The sequence below is a fragment of the Dipteris shenzhenensis genome, chromosome 30, assembly GCF_047967505.1.
Source record: "Dipteris shenzhenensis isolate YYH24624 ecotype China chromosome 30, Dip_SZ_1.0, whole genome shotgun sequence".
Classification (NCBI taxonomy): Eukaryota; Viridiplantae; Streptophyta; class Polypodiopsida; order Gleicheniales; family Dipteridaceae; genus Dipteris; species Dipteris shenzhenensis.
Window position 1 is genome coordinate 12663929 of NC_141625.1, and position 21014 is coordinate 12684942.

Genomic DNA, 21014 nt, shown 5'->3' on the forward strand with positions numbered 1-21014 from the left:
ACAAGCTGCAGACGGTCTTCCTGAAATCTGTACGGAGATGCACACGATCTTCCTGAAATCTGTACGGAGATGCAGACGGGACTGTACGGAGCTGCAGACGGTCTTCCTAAACTCTATACGGAGATGCAGACGGTCTTCTTGAAATATGTACGGAGATGCAGACGGGACTGTACGAAACTGCGAGCAGAAACTGTACGGAGGTACGTCCCCCTAACCTATACAAAATTCGCAACCTAGGTTCGTACGGACGTACGAACAGCGTGCGAGCGCTGGTGCGAGCGCTGTACGGCAACCATACAGGTATATGGACAGAAGGGGGAGGCTGTACAGAAACCTTAACACACGCGCACACACACACGCACGCACGCGCACACACACACACACACACACACACAGAGCATAATTAAACTAAACAGATACCAAAGAGTACATAAACTCCAAATATAGAACAAATCTAAGAACTAAAAAGAGAAAGGACTATGAAGCTCCCCGCTTTGGATTTTGATTCTATAGTCAAGGATCCTAAACATACCCAAAAGCTGAAATTCCAAAGATATAATGACTACAATGAAGGATAGAGAAGAGTTTCTTCATTACTTTTCTAGTATTATAGCCCTTTCTAAGAAGTAATACAATTAAATTACTAAATTGAGAGAGAAATGCACTCTTACTTGTGCAAAGACCAGAGAGCCTATAGAATTAGGAAGTAATCACTCCACAGTTAGCCATATCAGAGATGTTTGAGTCAATGTGAGGCATTCATATGATATTCAACTTAGCATACTCAGGTTGTTGTCATTTCATATATATCAACTTCTAAACCTAAGGAAGATTGAGTAATGCTAAGGTCCACGAAACTAGAAAAGCTTCCACTAGCTGTACAATTAAGTTCACAAAACTCTGGAGGATAAATTCCTTCACCAAAAGAGTTTACATAAAATCTTTGAAGTTTGGGATGTCTGGACAAATGAATCTGGGACATCAATCATTTTCTCCCATATCAATACTCACTATATGCCCCCTTTTTGCATCCAACATAGCAAGAGGTCCGTCAGGTCATCCAGGATTACCTATGGCAGGTTTACAACCACAAGAGATGGGTATCCCCCTGCAGCCACATGCGACCAAAACTGCCTACAAATCCACCTCTCTCACGCAGTACAAATCACAAACGGTCAGTTCAAGTCCTCATCCCACAAATTCCACATTAAGGCTAGATGCAAGATTGCAGCCACATGATATTCTAGAGCTGCATAAGCAAATAATGTTTTTATGATGTAATCATGAATGAAAGTAATAAAATACATGTTAACAACAAATGATATACGTCTAGCATGTATCCAATAAATCTGTGTAAACCAAATCCAATGAATGACGTGCCTAGGTTCTAAACGGCTCCCTATGTTGATTAACTGTTTCTAATTAAACGACGAGCCCGATCGTTCTTCTCCATGAGTTGAAGAGATTGGAGATTCAGTGTCCAAGTCTTTGGTGCCACAAATTTGCTTCCCTATAATATATATACATCAATGAGATTCTTATGATATCTCCTATATCTTCAATTGGCAATTTGCTATCATCACCAAGATAGATGTTATGAGGTATATCCAATGGCTACATTGATTTGAACAAATCTGTTTCGAAGCTCATGTGCATGGATGCTCTGGACTCCTATCTGAACCAGACTATCTCATTGGAAGGCATACTGCAATTGTTTTAGTTATATAGTGCTTCCTCTTTTCAAGCTAGCATCCTCAAGTTCTTACAATTAATGAGGATAATCTTTTTCTTTAGTTACCTCTTCTATCAACCCTTCTTGAGTTTGATTGCATCCATTTCATTGCTTAATACAATTACACGAAAGAGTGTTATACTCCATTCAAAGCAACATAGTTATTAGAAATAATAATCTCTAAGGCAATGGACAATGCAATAAGGGCTAGGGGCACTTTTTTTCTCTATGAGTTTTTTTTCTCCTAACCACAATTAGTAGTTGAGTTTGTGGTTGAGTTAGTCACCACATTTGTGTTAACCCTAGTTAGGGTTCATTCTAGGGTTTTGTCTCTATCACTATCCTAGTGTAATCATTATTGTGTGTTGATGAGTTCTCAATACAGCTTGATCCTACTTCTGTTCTCCTCAACCCTCGCTCCATTTTCCACCATTTGGTCTTTTCCTACAGTAGTCACATGCTTTGGATTAAGACTGCATTATCGATCCCTTTGGCATACTCTTTCTTGGATGCTTCAATACTCTCTACCAAAGCCAAAGCTTAAGTTCACGTACCGCCTTTAGAATTGGACCCTTCCCTACTAGGGTCAGGGAAGTTGTCCATTACCATTGGCTGATGTCACAGTTGCCAAGCTATATAAGGTCTTGCTGCCTTCCCCTTGGGTTTCAGATCATACAAATCTGAAACCCAAGGGGAAGGCAAATTTGGTCTATGGATCATAATGCAAAGTGGTGGTGGAAAACATTGCAGCATCTTTGGAACTGCAAACTTCCTCTTCATCAACAGGTTTTCTTGTGGCGGGTTGTGCTTGTAATTTTTCAATTTGGCCAACTCTTGGCATGCAGACATCTTGCTCCTGCTACTTGTCACAGATGTCTGTCTCCGAGAGAATGCATGGCTCACCTTTTTTGGCATTGCACAGAGACTCATCATTTTCTACAACTTTTTATCCATGCACTGCTTGCTTTGGCAAGCAGTTTTGGCTTTTCCACCCTCGGAGGCAAGGGTTTGATGGTTTTTGCACTTGGGTTCACTATTGGGCACTCTGGACTTTATGGAAGGATAGAAACCATAGAGTATTTGGTAATCTGACTCTAGCCAAGTATCATTTCTTCTGGATGTGTCTGCGACAATCGTTCTTTGATTGTTTGTGGTCTCAGCAGCTAGATTATGCTGTGCTATGCTAATGATGTGCGAGGTCAGGGATGGTCATAGTCAATCATGTAAGTCCATGGGAGGGCATTGGGCAGCACACATGCTGTAGTTACACTTGTCACAAGGTTGGACTACCTACTTATTACAACTTGTACCTTGCCTATTTTCTCCATACCTATGGCATGGATTGTATTGTATTGATATCATACCTTTAACTATTTTTCACCTGCATATTAACAACTTTATGCTTAAATATGCTGTATAAAGAATTTTGGTACACAAGTAACCAACATACATATATACTAGCAACCTTTTGCTTAAATATGTTGTCCAAAGAATTTTGATACTCTAGTGACAAGCATAAATATATATCCTTTTTTTAATTGGCATGACACTGTGCAAGCATGAACTACTTCAATTTCTCCTTGCCATCCATAAATAGTCTCAAAGCAAAAAATCACATGGGCAGGAGCAAAGTGGGCATGTCTCTTTCTCTACAGCATTTCCTTTTGAAAGTCATAAAACAATCCAAAGCATCCTTCAAGTTCTTGTCAATAGTGCTGACCACAAAAAAGATGAAGATGTGGGACATGAGAACAAGGAAAGTAACTTCAAACTTTGTAAACACAGCTTCTTTTTCAAACATTGCTCTCTGTTGTCCTCTATTCTCAAAGCTATTTTGTCCATTCTAAATTGACCAGATGAGTCGAACATAACTTTAGGTGTCAAGGTGACAAACCTCATTAGTTGCACATGAGCTGTCTTTCACCTTTAGATCTGTTTGGCTCAACTCGCCAGACCTTCCTCTGTCAGCCAAGGGGCATGCATCAACAGCACCTTCAGCATTTAGATCCAATACTGCATTTGAATTTTGAGTACCCCTGACAGGAAGACTCCTTGAAATAGGAGAAGAGGCATCAATTCCAAGGACATTGGTTTGGGCCAAGAGGACCTCAGAAGCTCCATTGCCACCCTCGCTGCTAACACAAGTTGGCTCACTGCAGTTCCTCACAATCATGTGTTCCGTCTCATATGTTGAATTACAAACTGCTAGTATTGAATTGTGTCCTGAAAATCCACTCCTTGATACAATATCACCAGGCATTCCACCCTCATCTATTGTACTACTATCTGATAAACCTTCAGAAAACTTTTGGAGTTGGTTCATTGAAGGCCCTTTCACACAACTTGCACTATTTACTTTCACTTCTCCATGACATATTTCTTTCCTGTCTTTTGAACCATACAGAATTTGACGATTGGAAGCTTCCTGTCCTCTTTGTTCACTTGAAGATGATCTGCAATCTTTCAAGCTTCTGTCTAAACTTTGTACAGAAGCTCCTGACTGAGAAAACGTTTCTCCTGCACAAAAGCTAACATTAAGTCGATTCTAGAGATGGCATTACAGTGCACACTTCACAATCATTTTGATCTTCTAAAGACATTAATAAGCCTCTCTCTCTCTCTCTCTCTCTCTCTCTCTCTCTCTCTCTCTCTCAACATAGCACTCAGCATAGCTTTCAGTTTTGTTTGAGTTTTTTTTTAAGCCCTTGAGCTCTTTAGCTTAGCATAGCACTCAGCAAGGGCCCTAGCATGTCCTTTGCTTCAGCCCACTGAGGTTTGTATGAGTTCCTTCTTTTGGTGTGCTTTGTCCGATAGGCCCGCGAGGCCTTTACATATAGAGCCCAATAACGACACCAACTGAAAACTGAATGTAGTCAGGGGTGATGGTATATCTCTCAAACAACCAAAACTGCCTACCAAAAGCAATATGAGGAAAAAGGGCACAAAGAGAAGTCCCCAATCTGGAAAGAAAGTCACAGGCAACCGGGCAGGTCCAGAGTAGATGAAGGACTATCTCCCTTGGATGTGAACAAAAAGAAGTAAAGCGTCTGGCAGCCAAGAAAGAACCCATTGGCAAAGCCCCAACCAAAACACCGCCATAAGAAAAGCCATTGTCTAAGCAGGAGCTTACTGTTCCAAATACGGCCAAGACAAACCTTCCACCAAGCAAGTGGTTTGTCAAGATGCCAGATAGCAAGACCCTCCTCATGAATCCATGGCTGCGGTAGAAGAAGATGATAAGCGTACTTGGCAGTGAGATCCGCAAAGGAGAAAGAAGAAAAACCTGGAATGCCTCGATCAAATCTCTAATCCAAAAAAGAAAGATCTGTAAACAAACAGGGAACTGGCTGGAAAGGAAGCAGCATGGTAGTGAGAATATGCCAGATAGGCTTGTGATGCATACCCAAAGAGAAACATGTCCTGGCCTGTGGAAAAGAAAGAGTGAGACCCCTATCATCCACCACGTCATCCAATGTGGAGATACCTAGTCGGTGTACAAAGTAGGCCTTTCTAGCAAGGCAATGGCAGATCAAAGACCCTACTCCAATGAATACTCTATAGACGGAGGGTATTCCCAGGATCCGAGGGATGGCCAGACCAATGCAAGTGCTCCAACAAAAACTACCAATCCCGAAGCGCGAGCGCGCACACGTACACACGTGTGTGCGTGTGCGTGTGCGTGTGCGTGCGCGTGCGTGTGCAAGTTCTTTTGGGAGTGTTTCTTCGGACTTGTTTTGGCATTGTCTGTGCTCTCGTGAGTTTTTTTATCTGCTTCGACAGCGCCTGCAAGCGAGATTCCCATCTGTTCCATTTGGAAAGATCTTCTGGCTATTTGGGTTTCATCCATCCACACCGGAGTTTCATCTTTTCTTCGTTTGGGTTTGCTACTGGGCACTATGGACTTTATGGACATATAGGAATTGTAAAGTCTTTGGTGATCCTACTTTCTCTCTGTTTGGCTTTTTCAGGCGTTCTCTGCAGCAATCTTTCTTTGATTGCTTGCAGACCCACTCCATAGATCATGAGGTCTTTTTGGCATATACTGAAATTTTCAGTTGATGTAATTGTAGCACCTTATTTTGAGGTTGCTACTCGTGTAATATAATCAATCGAAGATTTCACCCAAAAAAATGTGTGTGTGCGTGCGCGCGCACTTTTCGATTGTCTGCAAACACGTTGCATAGATCATGATGTATATTTGTCTTATAAGGAGATTTTCTCTTGATGTAGTTTTTTGGGATGTCTTGTAATATCAAGCATTCATAAGTTTTCACATGTTTTATATATATATATATATATATATAGAGAGAGAGAGAGAGAGAGAAAGAAAGAAAGTTGTATTAATGTCTTCAGGAGACCTCGCGGGTCTATGAGACAAAGATACAAGATATATGTAACCCATACAAGCCACTGTGGGCTGAAGCAAAGGGCACACTAAGGCCCTTGCTGAGTGCTAAATGATAAGAATGCAGAAAAACACCCTAGTACAACTAGTGCAAAGCATAGTAGGAAACAGAGGGCAATCAACTACTCAAAACCAGAGCTCCAAGTACATGTGGAGGCTCTATATAGCCCGGCTTCTTGATGGCCCTCTGATGTGATGCAAAGAGCTCACATATCTATGTTTGTCGGGCTGTCTCCCCCGTGGTGGCGGGGGAGGCGCTCTCCCGGATCTCTGTATCCGATGGGCTACATCGAGAGTAATGCCTCGTCTCTGGCGATCCCCTCTGAGGAGGAGATAGGTCGAGCCTCAATCATGCGTGCTCTGGCCGCCCCACGTGTCGTGTGTGGTCTCCGCGTCTCTCGTCCAGCCATATCATGGTGATGATGGGTCTCACTCTTGATCCATAGTGCTCTCGTCTCCTCGAGTTCCTCCCCCTCGATCTCATCTGGTGCTAGCTCGGATGCGTAAAAATCAATGATGCGCGTCTGTGCTCGGTCTAGCTCGGTGTCCTAAGGCATCGATTGTAGCTGATCTCTCGCTTGCCGCACAAAAGAATCCATGTGTCTCCACATCTCGACCAGGTAGAGCCCAATGCAGATCTGGTCAAGGAAATGTACCAACCGTGTGAGTGGTCCGAAACCGAGCCCCTCTTGAAAGAGGCAGTGGTATCGCCCTCGGATCTCATAGTAGGCCGGACAAACACATAGAAAATGCTCCTCTGTCTCAAGCTCCTCCATCGTGCATAGTCTACAGACCCGCTGCTCTCTAGGTATGTCAGCCGCTCTCCCAACCTCAATCCGCAGCAGATGGAACGAGACTCGTATCTGTCCAATAGCAATCCGCAAGGCGTGTGAAACTCTCCTATCCTCGAGGTACTGGGACCTGATGATGAGACCATGCTCCGATATCCTCAGAAAGTGGTCACGATAGAAATGGGTCTTGGTGGGGTGCTCTTGATCGCCCCCCAAGCTCAAGATGTGTGAAGCTCGAGAAGGTCTAACCGTATGATACGGTTAATCTCATCATGTGAAAGGAGCTCCGATGGTGCATCCATGTTGTATTGAAAGGGGGGGATCCTATTCATCTGGATACCGTGGCTATAAAACCATGTGGACACTCGCGCATACCATGCTGTATCAAAGCCTCTCTCTGCCAGGCGTCGAAATGACTCCAGTGCCAATCTCGGTAACACTAAGGTAGGGCCCAAATCTATGGAGAAACATCACGGTCTGGAAGAGGGCGTCCACCTAGAGCGGTGTCATGGTGAACTCTCGCTGTATGATCTGACGGGGAACTGAAGGCTTACTCTGAATCATCTTGGATTCCATGATCACCTGTAGCCTCTCAAATCCCTTCCAATCAGTAGCTGAAAGGTTACTCCCCCAAAAAGGTGCTGCATACATGGCGGTCAGGCTCACAAGAGTGTCAAAGAGCCAACCCTTCGTCGGTGGATCCTCGAAATGCACCTAGAAGCATTGTCTCTCTAAATGGGCCAAGGCCCCCTTCCCTCGTATGAGTCGCACTCTGGCGGCATGGGTCATCATGAAGCTTGATCTCGTGAATACCGCCCCTAGGTACGTGTAAGACTGCACTATCTCCACTGGCTCCCCACAGTAAGTGAAACTATGTTGGCGTCGATGTTGGTGAAGCACTGCTTGGGATGTGTTGAAGATCACAACCTTGGTTTTCCCAAGGTTGATTGTCGGGTCCCTCTCTCTACAGAACATCTCCAAGGCCTCCAAGTGTTTCTGCAAACCCTCGGCCGAGGACGAAATGAGGACTATGTCATCTGCATATAGTAGTATCTGCACCATCAAATCAGCCACATCAAATCAGCCAATAGGGAGCCCTCTCCTCCTAGGCGATCAACAAAGGATGTGATCTCATCAATGTATAGCCCGAAGAGAGTCGGTGAGAGGGGGCAATCCTGCTTCACCCCTATGCCACCACAATGAAGATCAGTCGTGCCTCTGGTATCTGGAATCTGATCCACATGCGCCGTGCATGTTCCTCTTTCCTAACCACTGAAATAGTGGCCTGAGGGCGGACTTGAGAGGACAGCCACACCCCCAGAGCCTCGTACTCCACTGTCCCTTCTCACTTCCTTGCTGTGGGCTGATTCCCATGTGCATCATGTCACGGTGGGTAGCCCTCTCTCTGGGATCTCGTGTGTCTCGGTATAGAAAAATATGTCCCTATCAGTGTGTGTCTCCAGGAAACCTCCTGGGTCAGACCAGAGGGTGCCATTGCAGTTCCAGACTGCCATTTTCAGTCCTCCTAGTACTCTCGTCTCCTGGGTCTGACACCATCATGTGCTGTCTATTTCTCCGTCTTCTTTTCCTTCCCTTTCTCCCCTGTCTGCCCTCTCACTAATAATTACTTTGCCATCCCGATAGGCAGCCCATTTACCTGCATCTCTTGCTGCCATAACCCATACCATTCCCTCTCTCCGATGCTCCTTCTGCAGCAATGTGAGGTCATCATCCGAGTATATTCTGGTCCCCTTCAAGGTTGCCCTCATGCTCATGAGGGTAGACCTGTCCATAGCTGTTCGGAGTTTCATTACAAGGGGTCTTGTTGGGGTCTCAGCTTTACCAACCCTCCATGCTGTCTCGCACGTGAGGTTGACTCCCATTTTGGCAAGCAAAATCTTGGCATCTGACATAGGGGTATCTCCAACTGTTAAGCCTCTGACCAAGACATTTAAGGCCTTGCTGTTCCTTCTTTTCTCTTCTTCGAGAGCTTCAGAGATGATCTCTTTCTTAGGGGCTGCTGCACCATTCTTAGCCACATTCTTCCATTCTAGCATATTTGCATTCCCCTTAGTGATTTGCTGTGTGAACTCAGCATGCTTCCCCTTTATGGTAGTCTGTAAGGCTGCCATCTCCTCCTTGAGCTTCTCATTTTCAGATTTCAAATCTTCCATTGCCTTGCACGTCCCATCTGGCGCCCCTTGCATGTCCCTCAGTGGCTGTAATTCTGTCCCCATTGCTTGCACTTTGTCAGTGAGGCTGGTTTTTTCAATTTCCCATGTTTCCTTTTCCTTCTCCCATTCATCTCTCTTGCTCTTCTCCTTCCTCCATTCCTCTTACATACGCCCTCCCTGTTTCTTGATTTCATTCAATGTTTTGTCAAGGTGTGCTTTTTATGCTGTCAATGCCATGTTGGTGGTCTCGAGGCTATCCACTTCTCAATCAAGGTCACACAAATTTTACTGAGGCGGGTCAGGACCTCAGAAGCATTCTTGGGTGGTGAGCCAGCCATGTAGACTGTCATTGCACTTTCAAGAGCTTTTACATAGCTCCGTGTCGTCATGATGATCTAACAGTGCGTGAGATTGTCACTGTTTACTGTTCAGAAATGAAGAAAGATAGCATCTCAATCTGTCCCTTTTTTTTTTTTGCTTCTTGAATGAAGGGAGGCTGAATATTCTGTTTCTTGTTTGCAGGTCCTCCTGTGTGGCCCTGTGGGTGTGCCCGCACCTTAAAGGCTGTCCATGAGACCTCGCGGGCCTATGGGACAAAGTATGGAATCAAGTAACTCATACAGACCACTGTGGACCGGGACAAAGGGCTCGCTAACGCCCTTGCTGAGTACTAAAATGCTATACTACAAAATAGCAAAAAAGTAGCAAAATAGCATGATGGTGGCATGAAAATATCAAGTGCTCAGAGATAGAGTCCCAAGTGCATGAACCGGCTCCACATATCCAGGCTCCATGGTGGCTCTCTGATGAGATGCAAAGAGCTCACATATCTGCATCTGTAGGGCTGTCTCCCGTGGTAGTGGAGGCCGTGGTCTCCTCGATCTCTGGATCCAATGGGATATGCAAGGGTGACGCCTCGCCTCGGTCAATCTCCCTTGAGGAGAGCTGAAATAGGTCGAACCTCGATCGTGTGTGCTCTGGTCGCCTGTCGTGTTGTGTACGGTCTCTGTGTCCCTCGTCCAGCAATGCTGTGTCGGCTCTCTCCACCGATCCATACATCTCTCATGTCGGCTAGTTCCTCCTCTACCCCAAAGTGCCCTGGAGCTGAGTCAAATGCATAGAAATTCATGACCTGTCTCTGTGCTCGGTCTACCTCACTACCCTGTGGTGTGGTGGTCCCATCCTGTTGCTCTCTGATATGTCGTAGTGACGTCTCTCTGTGTCTTCGCATCTCCATCAGATAGAGCCCAATACAAACCTGGTCCTAGAAGTGGATCAGTCGTGAGAGTGGGCCAAAGTCGTGCCCTCCTGAAAAAGGCAGTGGTAGCGCCCTCGGATCTCATAGTCATAGAAATTGCTCCTCTATCTCGACCGCCCCCATCGTGCACAATGTGCAAGTCCGCTGCTCTCTGGGTATGCTTGCAGCTCTCCCTGCCTCGATCCTCAGCTGATGGGACGAGACCCGCATCTGTCCGACGACAATCCTCAAGGCGTGTGAGACTCCTCTGTCCTCGAGATACTGAGGTCTGATGACGAGCCCATCCTCCGATACTCTCAGGAAATGGTCAATGTAGAGCTGGGTCTTGGTGGGGAACTCTTGGTCACCCCCCCAAGTGCGAGATGTATGGAGCTGAAGGAGATCTAACTGTATGATGCAATTAATCTCATCCCGTGGGATCAACTCGGGCGGTGCATCCATGCTATACTGAAATGGGGGAAGCCAGTCCATCTGAATGCCGTGACTGGCAAACCATGCGATGATGCGTGCATACCATGATGTACCGACCCCACTCTCTGCTAGTCATATGGAAGACTCTAGTGCCAGTCTCGGAAGTCTCTTGCGAGGTAGGTCCACAGTACTTTCCCCTCGTATCACCTCTACCTCTCAGTCAGCCACCCTTCATCACCTCGTCCGACCTCGCTACTCCTACATACCACTCCCCCGCCCAGATCATGCTGTCCCCACCCTCAGTACAACCTCAGCAGCCTACCTTCATTCCAACCCCTCTGGATCCAGTTCCCACTTGGACCAGGACATCTTAGGCCCCCACCAGATGCTTGGGACTCCCTATTGGCTGAGATACACAGCATCCGGGCCCATCAGGCAGAGCTGACACATTACAGCCAAGAGCAGGCCTACATTATACACGAGCAGGGCACCCTTATCCAGGGACTCAGACACGACATCACAGCTTCGAGAGGAGCTCGGGACCCTCAGAGCCGCGCCTGGAGGGACCCCAGTTACAGAGATGGAGGCACAGATAGCCACGATACAATCGGCTATAGCAGAGACGACTAGATGGGTGGACGTGGCGAATCGGGAGCCTGCAAAGGCAACCGTTTCAGCCGCCATACGAGAGCAACAGTAGAGGGCTTCGAAGGCCCTCAGCATCCGGATACGAGGGATCACGCGAGACAGCACCAGCACCACTACGACACCCATGGAGGAGGCGATCACCTTTGTGACAACCACCATGGGGGTCCCCGACCATGGCATAGAGGGAGCATGGCGTGTTGGGAGAGATCCCAACCGAGAGCAGCCCCTAGTCATTCGCTTCACAGATTCACATGCTTGATTAGCGACACTCCGACGCCGAGCTGCTCTACGAGAGCATCCCACCCTGTCCATGGACGAGGATTTGACACCACTACAGATTGAGGAGCGACGAGTTCTTCTACAACAGTGGGATGTTGCCCGCAAGGAGGGGAAATGGGCCGTGGTCCGAGATGGTGGGTTGTTGAGACCGGCACCCGTCGGGCTCCCACCCGTAGCCCCTACGTGGACGGGGCCTATGAGACTCAGGTTTCCGAGACCCTAGCCTGCACCATTTAGAATTGTAATGGTACCTTATGGTCAGACCCAGGAAACTTCTTGGAGTCTTATACAGGACGAGACATAGTCTTTTACACGGAGACACACCAGAGCCCAGAGCGTCCACTACTGATAGTCAACGGCTACACATGGGAGTCAACCTTCAAGGATGAGACGAGGGATACAGGAGGAGTCCGAGGATGAGGCGGGGTCGCAGTGTTGTACAGGTCTTCCCTCGCTGGAGCCATCTCCATTGAGAGGAAGGACACACACTCTTGATTCATGTGGATCCGGATCCGACGCACAGACACCCATGACCTTTTCATAGCAATATGCTACTTCCCGCCAGACACATCCCACTTCGCCAGAGTGGCACGAGAGGAGGGTGAGACATCGCCATATGCACCTTACATCAGAATATCCCAAACCTTTCAGCCCGCGGTGAAGTTCTCCTTGTTGGGGACTTCAACGACAGGACGAGCATGCACCAAGCACCACTCCTGGACTTCCAAGACGACTCTATCATGCTACCAGACATGGACCTAGACAGAGCATGTATGACCAGGACCTCATCGGACTGACACGGGCCTGTTACACCATATGGACACGCGCTCCTTGATCTGGGCAGGATGCATGATCTCATCATCTACAACAGGCTTGACACGAGAGTCTGGCACACGTATGCACACCATATGATGTTCCACACCAGCCCACTCCAGATCTCATACACACACCTCGCCCCACCACTTGCACGTTGTTCACCAGAGGGGGAGTCAAGGACGCGACATTGAAACTGCACAATGGCCGAGCTAAGGATCACGAGGGGCTATGCACTGAGTTTATCGCATATGGGATCGACACGTTAGCCCCGATCCTAGCAAAGCTATTCAATGACGCTGTTTGCCTTGGCTTCCCCCGCACTTGGACACTCAACACCATCATCCCCATCCACAAGGCAAGGGATCCCATGGACCCGAGTAACTACAGGACTATCATGATTGGACATGTGATGTCCAAGATCTATGCAGGTGTATTGGATGCGTCGGTCAGCCTGTTCGTAGAGATGAGAGGGCTCAGAGCAGAGGGTCAGGCCTCTTTCAGGCGAGACCATGGGACTATGGATCACATACTCACACTCAAGAGTGTCATTGAGGAGGCCAAATCACAGAAGGAGAGGGTATATTGCTGCTTTGTGGATTTCCACAAACACTAGGATTTGATCAGGAGATCATCTGGGCAGTCATGGCACTTTATGAGAGTCTCAGGCCGAGTTCGGACAAGCGCAGGTTGGACAGATGAGATCTTGAGTACCATAGGGGTCAAACAGGGTTGTCCCTTATCACCAACCCTGTTTGGTCTCTACATCGATGAGCTTGAGACTTTCATGGAGGCGTTCGGAGGGACCGGTTGCTCACTTGCCGGGATCATCATCAGGATTCTTCTTTATGCAGATGACGTGGCACTCTTGTCATCCACACCCGAGGGGCTTCAACGACACCTAGATGCACTGCAGGCTTTTTAGGTCAACCTTGGCAAGACCAAGGTCATGATCTTTAACACCTCTCAAGCAAACATGAAACGGAAGCAGTTCACTTTCGGTGAGTCACCAGTTGAGATTGTATCCTCATACACTTACTCAGGGGTCATCTTCTCCGGCCTGATCTTCAAAATGAGACCAGCGATGCAGGCCAGACTGAGTAGGGGATACGCCTCACTGGCTCGGCTAGAGAGACAATTCTTCCACTCCCACTTCTAGGACCCTCGGACCAAGGCTCTTCTGTTTGACTCCTTGGTCTGACCAGCCGGTATGTATGGCAGCCCTTGTTGGGGGCCTTCAGACTTAGGATTCAGCACGGGTGATGATGCTCGTTTCAGTAGCTCCACCCTTACTGTGATTTGTATCAAGTTTTCTTTCAGTCTCATAGACCCATCGGTCTTCTGAAGACTCTAATAAAATTTCTTTCTTTCTTTCACTATCTAAAAGATGACATCAACCTGGAGAGGGGTCATGGCACACTCTGCCTGTACTATCTGATGGGGGACCGAGGGCTTACTCCGAATCATCCTAGAGCCCATTATCACCTGTAACCGCTCAAATCTCCTCCATTCTGCTGCTGAAAGATCACATCCCCAAAAAGGTGCCTCATGCATGGCAGTCGGTCTCACCAGCGTGTCGAAAAGCCAACACTTCGTCGATGGATCCTGGAAGTGCGCCTACAAGCACTATCGCTCTAGTCAAGCCAAAGCACCATACCCTCGTGTGAGTCGTGCTCTAGCTGCATGGGCCATTGTGAAAACTGGCCAACCCCACGCACTGGGGGGCAGTGGCAGCACTCACACAGATGGATCTTCTCAAAGGCCTCCCTTACAGGGGAGGGTTCCCCCATGATGCGGAGCGTACATAGGGTGTCTGGTTGAGATTAGTAGGGGGCCTCCTCCGTGCTCAGCCTCGTTGCAGAGAGGAGTTTGAGCGTCAGCCCCTCATCTGGCACTCAAAGATCAAGGATCGGACAGCAGACTCACATTGGATGGGCACAGTGGGGCAGTGGCCCGGCTTGCTCCTTTGGCAGATGGAGCAGGTTACCGATGGACGCAGAGACAAGGCTTCAAGCCATAGCGCATATGCTAGGGGTAGGGCAGCGGATGAGAGAGATTGACCTAGCCATCCCTTGGGAGGGACTCCGCATGTGGATGAACAGCAGATGGTTGGGTCGGTTTTCTTGGACTGGGGTCCCCTTAAGGATGATGATCTAGCGAGGCAGCAAGCAGCCTGGTTTCTTCCGAGTAGGGCCTGCAGACTTACTTCAGGCACTCACTAAGAGAGACCCAAAGATGGACGGGAGTCTAGAAAGAATTCATTGGCAGATGATCTGAGCGGTGGGCCGATTGGGGAAGGAGTGGCACATTGATCCTCCTAGCATCCCAAAGCAGGATGCCCCCAGATGGCACCTCTGGCTTTGGGAAGGTAGGCCCTTGAGGGAGGTCCAGTGGGATCCAAGAGAGTGGTTTTGGCCTTCCATGATCTGCCTCACCGAGCAGGTGGACGAGGTGCCCTTTTTTCCTATACCACTCGGATTGGTAGGAGGCTTCAAATGGACTCTTCGACTTGGACCCCTTCAAGGGAGAGGCATTGGGTGGTCCAGAGAGTGCCCCAGGAGGTCTGTTCCAGGTTTTGGACGCACCTATGGTCAAGTTTGCGCCCGAGGAAGATCTCATGCTTCTTCAGGCTGGCCACCCACAGAGGCTTGACCATAGGCCCATGGTTGAGAGCAGATGCGGGTGAAGGGGCAGTGTCACTACTGCTCTGCTGGAGTTCTGGAGACTCCCTCACTGCCTTTGGAGCTATCGTAGCGCAGTGAGGATCTGGATGGGAGCCCTCAAGATTAAGACCCGCATGCAAAGCCTTCAAAGGGACTACACCTGGGGGACGGTGGCTTGGTTGACTGAGGGAGGTCACGCATTCCAGAAAGATGAGGTCTCTCTAGCTTACCGGATACAAGGTCAGAGCATTCAGAAGATAGAGCTCCATGAGGCGATAGCCCGGATCCTCATTCCCCTTTGGAGGATAACGTGTGGGAGGCAGTAGCTAGTATCACGGCGTGGAACATTTGGGTTGCTCACTGTAGTCTGGTTATGGGTGAGCATCCGGTTCCACCCTCAGGTACCTTGGTCACCATCTGGCAGGATATCATTTAAACCCTACGCTCCACCTAGGATCGTGAGACCTCGGGCTATAGGGCGACTGCGGGCTGTAGGGCGACTAAAGCGAGGTGCGCACGTTTCTCCAAGGCTTGGCCTGCAGGAGTTTTCTACATATTCACTCCGTGAGGGATTCGCTAGTTGTATAGTCCCCCCACCTGGTTGTTAGCCCCTGTACCAGAGATTCCCTAGGTGTGATGCATATTGAGCCACCTTTGTCCAACGCCCAATCAACATACCATCTGTCAATCCGTGGCTGGGTTTTTTTCAGTCTCATAGACCCTTCGGTCTTTTGTACATATTAATAAATGTTATCTCTTTCTTTCTTTTCAATAACAACATCTTTGGTTGCTCCGTTAATGTTATTTGCTTGTCTATGCTTTGATTACATCTACAGTAGTAAGATCGTTAGAACTTCTCATCCAAAACTCTTCCTTATATCATGATCTTTGATTACCCAAAATAATGCTCTCTCAAGACTAGGGCCTTGGGGAGCCATTAAAAGAATTAAGTGTCTAGGACTTTCGATCCCTTTCGAGCCAAAACTTATTTACATACTATAAAATTCATAGTGCCAAATCAATTTCGCAGACGAACATTACAACCCACCAAATTTTAGTTTGTGCTTCCTAAGACATATTAGCATGCCTTACATCGATCTACCTAAGTAGGCATACCCAATAAGTATCATGTCATTCGACCGCCACTGTCCAAGGCACGTACAAGACTCTGTGGATGAAAGTCACTGTTTGAAAGATGGCATCAACCTGGAGAAGTGTCATGACGAACTCTACCTGTACTATCTCATGTGGAACTGAGGGCTTACATCGGATCATCCTGGATCCCATCGTCACCTGCAGCCGCTCGAAGCTCCTGCATGTTTCATCGTGAAGACAGGTCCTATGAAGACTGCTCCCAAAAATGTGTATGACTGCACTATCTCCACTGGTTCACCACGATAGGTGAAAGTACGTCGGCGAGTCACTGCTCGTGAGGTGTTGAAGATCATAATCTTAGTTTTCCCAAGGTTGACCGTCAGATCTCTCTCTCTCTACAAAACACCTCAAAGCCTCCAGATCTCTCTACAGCCCCTCCGCTGAAGAGGATATAAGAACTATATCATCAGCATATAACAATATCTATATGAGGAGATCCCCTAGTGATGAGCCCTCGCCACCTAGGTGATCTATGAAAGATGTGATCTCATCAATGTAGAGTCCAAGAGAGTCAGTGAGAGAGGGCAGCCCTGCTTCACCCCAATGGTGCTCTCGACCCAATCTGATAGATCGCCTGGGGCACGGACCCTGCCTCTGACTGACTCATACAAGCTCATCACACCCCAAATCAGCATCTCTAGGATCTGCATCTCCTGTAGTCTCCTAATCATGTGTCGAAGGCCTTTCGAAAGTCTACGAAGCATGTATAGACTCTTTGATGTCTGGACCTCGCCTCCTCAATGATAGCCCTCAGAGTGAAAACGTGGTCTAGAGTAGAGTGCTGCCTTCTAAATCCTGCCTGTCCTAGTGCTCGTTGCCCCTGTGCCTCTATATGACTGCTGATCTCTCTCTCTAGTACCGATCCATAGATCTTGGTCAGTGTGTGGCCAATCATGAGGGTACGATAGTTCTCGGTGTCCATGAGGTCTCCTGCTTTGTGTATCGGTACGATAGTAGTGGTACTCCATACTGGTGGGAAGCCGTGACAAACTGCAAGGTTAAACGTATGTGCAAGGATCGGTGCTAGGACCTCCTGCCCATGTGCCAAGTGCTCTGTCCGAAGGCCTTCGTGATCCTGTGCTTTCTGGTTGTGGAGCCGATGAAGTGCAGCCCGCACATTCCGCGTAGTGGATAGATGACAGGTAGTGGGCCTGGGCATAGAGGACATGTCTGGCGGTGTCTGCCTCGGGACATCATATAAGGAGCATGCATAAGTGTGCCACATGCCAAGATCGGTGATGGGGATGGGTGGCTTCCCCTCCACGAGGAATCCCCACCCAGTGGTTGGGTCTCCTCCGCGAAATGATCTGATGATTTCATCCATCCTATGTGTGAGGAAGGCTCGTCTCTTGCGGCGTGTCAACCGTTGAAAGATCCTGTGTGCCTCATGTGACGTCGACTGACCCAGGGCTCACTCCTGTGTGAGGTGGGCTCGCATCTCTCTGTACTCATCATCAAACCAGGGGTTTTGAGGCATCTTTCCATCTCGTACCCGTGAAGATCAGGTCGTAGGAAAGGATCTAGTGGTAGCATCCTGTATCACTGTGACAAGGGTGGCTGAGGCGTGGGCGAGGTCTAAATCAGCCTCCAATAAGGTCGGAAGCTCTCTGGCTAAGTGACACACATACACTGGATCAAGGGCACGGTCAAAGTGGATCTGGGTACGGGTAGCAGTAGGAACGCTCCTTGTGCCTGATTGAGTAGCAAAAACATCAAAGGCAAGATATGAGTGGTCGGGCTCCAAGTGGGGGGGGGTATGGTGAGGTCATGTATCCGTGAGACAAAAGCCAATGGGCCCAATACGTAGTCCACTGTGCTAGTCCCGTCTCCATGTGGGAAGCATGTGAATCCCTCAAATGATGGCCATCTCTGAAGGCCATTGTAGATGATGAGATCATGGACAGCTCCCAGCTCAAGTAGGAGTCGCCCGTATGTTGTCACATGTGAAGTCTCTGCAAAATGTCTCTGAATCCCAGGTTCTATTGCATCTAACTCTGGCATCATGTGGGGATCTCTCTCATATGTGGAGTCAAGTAAGCCCACTTGCCTGTCCCTCGTCCTTGCATTGAAATCCCCCAGAAGGAGGGTGTCTCCCTGTCTAGAGAGCTCTATGATATCATCATGTATCGTCTCATAAGGGTTGTGCCCCTCTGTGGTGACATCATGGGCATATGATGACGTGTGTGGAGGGAGATAGCATACTGCAATGAAGATCGGTCGGGCATTTAGTACCTGCACTCGTATCCACATGTGACGTGCATGCTCCTCTCTCCGTACCACATATATGAGTGGTCTCAAGTGTGTTTTGAAAAGGACAGCTACACCTCCACAGCCTCGTACTCCACTATCTCTCCTCATTTCTCTCCTATGAGTAGACTCCCAAATGTACCCTATCACTATGGTCAGCCCTCTCTCTGGGCTCTCATGTGTCTCAGTGTAGAAGATGATGTCTCTACCTGTGTATGTCTCCGAGAAGCCACCTGGGTCGGACCAAAGTGTACCATTACAGTTCCATACAGCCATACTTAGCTTGTTTTGTGCACTCTTCTCCCGGCTTTGACACCATCATAGTTCACCCTCTTCCTTCTCCCCTTCTCCCTTGTCACCTCTGTCAACTCTTTCTCGAATAATCACTTTGCCATCCCTATAGGCAGCCCATTTCCCTGCATCTCTTGCTGCCATAACCCATATCATCCCTTCTCTCCGATGCTCCTGCTGCAACAGCGTGAGATCGTCATCCAAATATATTATGGTCCCTTTCAAGGTTGACCTCATGCTCATGAGGGTGGACCTGTCCATAGCTGTTCATAGTTTCATTAAAAGTGGTCTTGTTGGGGCTTCAATTTTTCCAACCCTCCATGCTTCGCATGTAAGGTTGACTCCCATTTTGGTGAACAAGGTCTTGGCATCGGACATAGGGGTGTCTCCAACTGTTAGGCCTCTGACCAGGACATTCAAGGCCTTGCTGCTCCTCCTTTTCTCTTCCTCCATGGCTTCAGAGATGATCTCTTTCTTGGGGGCTGCTGAACCCTTCTTAACCACATTCTTCCATTCTAGTATGTCTGTGTTACCTTTATTGATTTGCTGCGTGAACTCAGCATGCTTCCCTTGTATGGTCGTCTGTAGCGCTGCCATCTCCTTCTTAAGCTTCTCATTCTCGGCTCTCATCTCTTCCATTGCCTTGCACGTACCTTCTGGTATCCTCTGCATATCCCTCAATTGCTGTAATTCTGTCTCCATGGCCTGCTTTTTGTCCTTGAGGTTGACCTTCTCATCTTCCCATGTCTCCTTCTCCTTTCCCCATTCGTCCTTCTTCCCTTTCTCCTTCCGCCATTCTTCTTGCATACACCCCCCTTGCTTCTTGATTTCATTTAGGGTCTTGTCAATATGTGTCTTTTCTGCCATCAATGCCACATTAGTGGTCTCGAGGCTATCGACCTTTTCGATCAAGGCCAAGCAAATTTTGCTGAGGTGGGTCAATACATCAGAGGTATTCTTGGGGGGTGATCCTGCCATGTACACTTGCATTGCACTTTCGAGAGCCTTAACATAGCTCTATGTCGTCATGTTCCAACAATTGATTTGCTGGTCTTTTTTGCCCTGACCTCTGAGTTTCTTTTTGCAGTTTGCTGATGGAGTGGAGGCAGCAGCTCACGAGGGGGCTTGGGACACCTTCTTGACCTCCGGGTTATTTTTTGGAAGATTTTGTTTCTTGACTTGCTTGTTTATTTTTGCTTAGTCACCTTCTTCCTTTCTTGTTTTCTTTCTCTTTTGTTTATTTAACGTATTTTAGTAAGCACTAGGTTTGCCCAAGAGACTCCACGGGTCTTTAGAAACCCAATATAGCTGCTTATGCTTGGGCACGGATGACGACATAAGTGTTGCTTTGCTTGCTAAGTTTGTCTTCCTTTTGTTTTTCATAAAATTGTTTGTTTACCTCTTTTTTATTCCCTTTCATTTTCTCTTTTATTTTCTATGTACATTTTTGGCCTTTAGAACAACAAAAAATCTAAATTTGTATGATTGGACTTATTCTAGTCTTATAAAGGTATATATATATTGTGGTCAAACTGCAGTTACATCAAATCAGGAAGTGTGCATCACACATGAGGATGGATTGCAAAGTTTGGGTAGTCTCATTTTGCTGAGGTTTGATGAGTAGATTATGGGCAAAGTTGCATGGATTAAGGCAAGTCAGAGCCGAGCCTCCAAGGCAATAGATATGTGCAAGCGGATAGGCTTAGTGGCACATGCAGTGTAAGGCATACTGGACAGTGACTATTGCATAGGTCTCCTAGTTGCATAAAGACGTGAAAGTGGCCAGAGTCATCTCAATTTGATGGGCAATAGTGAAGTAAAACTAAACTCTTGGCTCGAGTTTAATCTTAGATCTATATTGTAGTGAAGCACGCTTTTCTTTTGCAAGGAGATTATTGCTTTAAAGCAATATGCTTAGGGACTTACCCCATTGGAGACTTCTGAGGTTGGCCCTAGAGTCATCCAGACAACTCACAAAGAGCGGGGCAGACACATGGTATGCATGCATATCTACATGGCTTGCCAGGCACGGTATCCAAATGGACAGGCTTCCCCCCTTTCACTACAGCATGGATGCACCTCCTAAGTCGATCCCGCGAGATGAGATCAACTGTATCATACGGTTAGACATCCTCCAACTTCACACA

The 21014-nt window shown here is 47.7% G+C and overlaps 1 protein-coding gene across 4 annotated transcripts in view; it reads right to left on the minus strand.

Annotated features, from left to right (window-relative positions):
• The window catches only part of LOC147881734 (U-box domain-containing protein 52-like), a 102561-nt gene that overhangs the window by 52244 nt on the left and 29303 nt on the right, over positions 1-21014 (minus strand). For all 4 annotated transcript variants that reach the window (XR_015543963.1, XR_015543962.1, XM_087401811.1 and 1 more), the window contains exon 6: positions 3627-4249. Coding sequence is in view for 2 of the 4 variants with exons in the window: in XM_087401811.1 (XP_087257937.1) it covers positions 3627-4249 (623 nt within the window). In the remaining 2 variants the exon portion in view is untranslated. The remainder of the gene's footprint in view (positions 1-3626; positions 4250-21014) is intronic.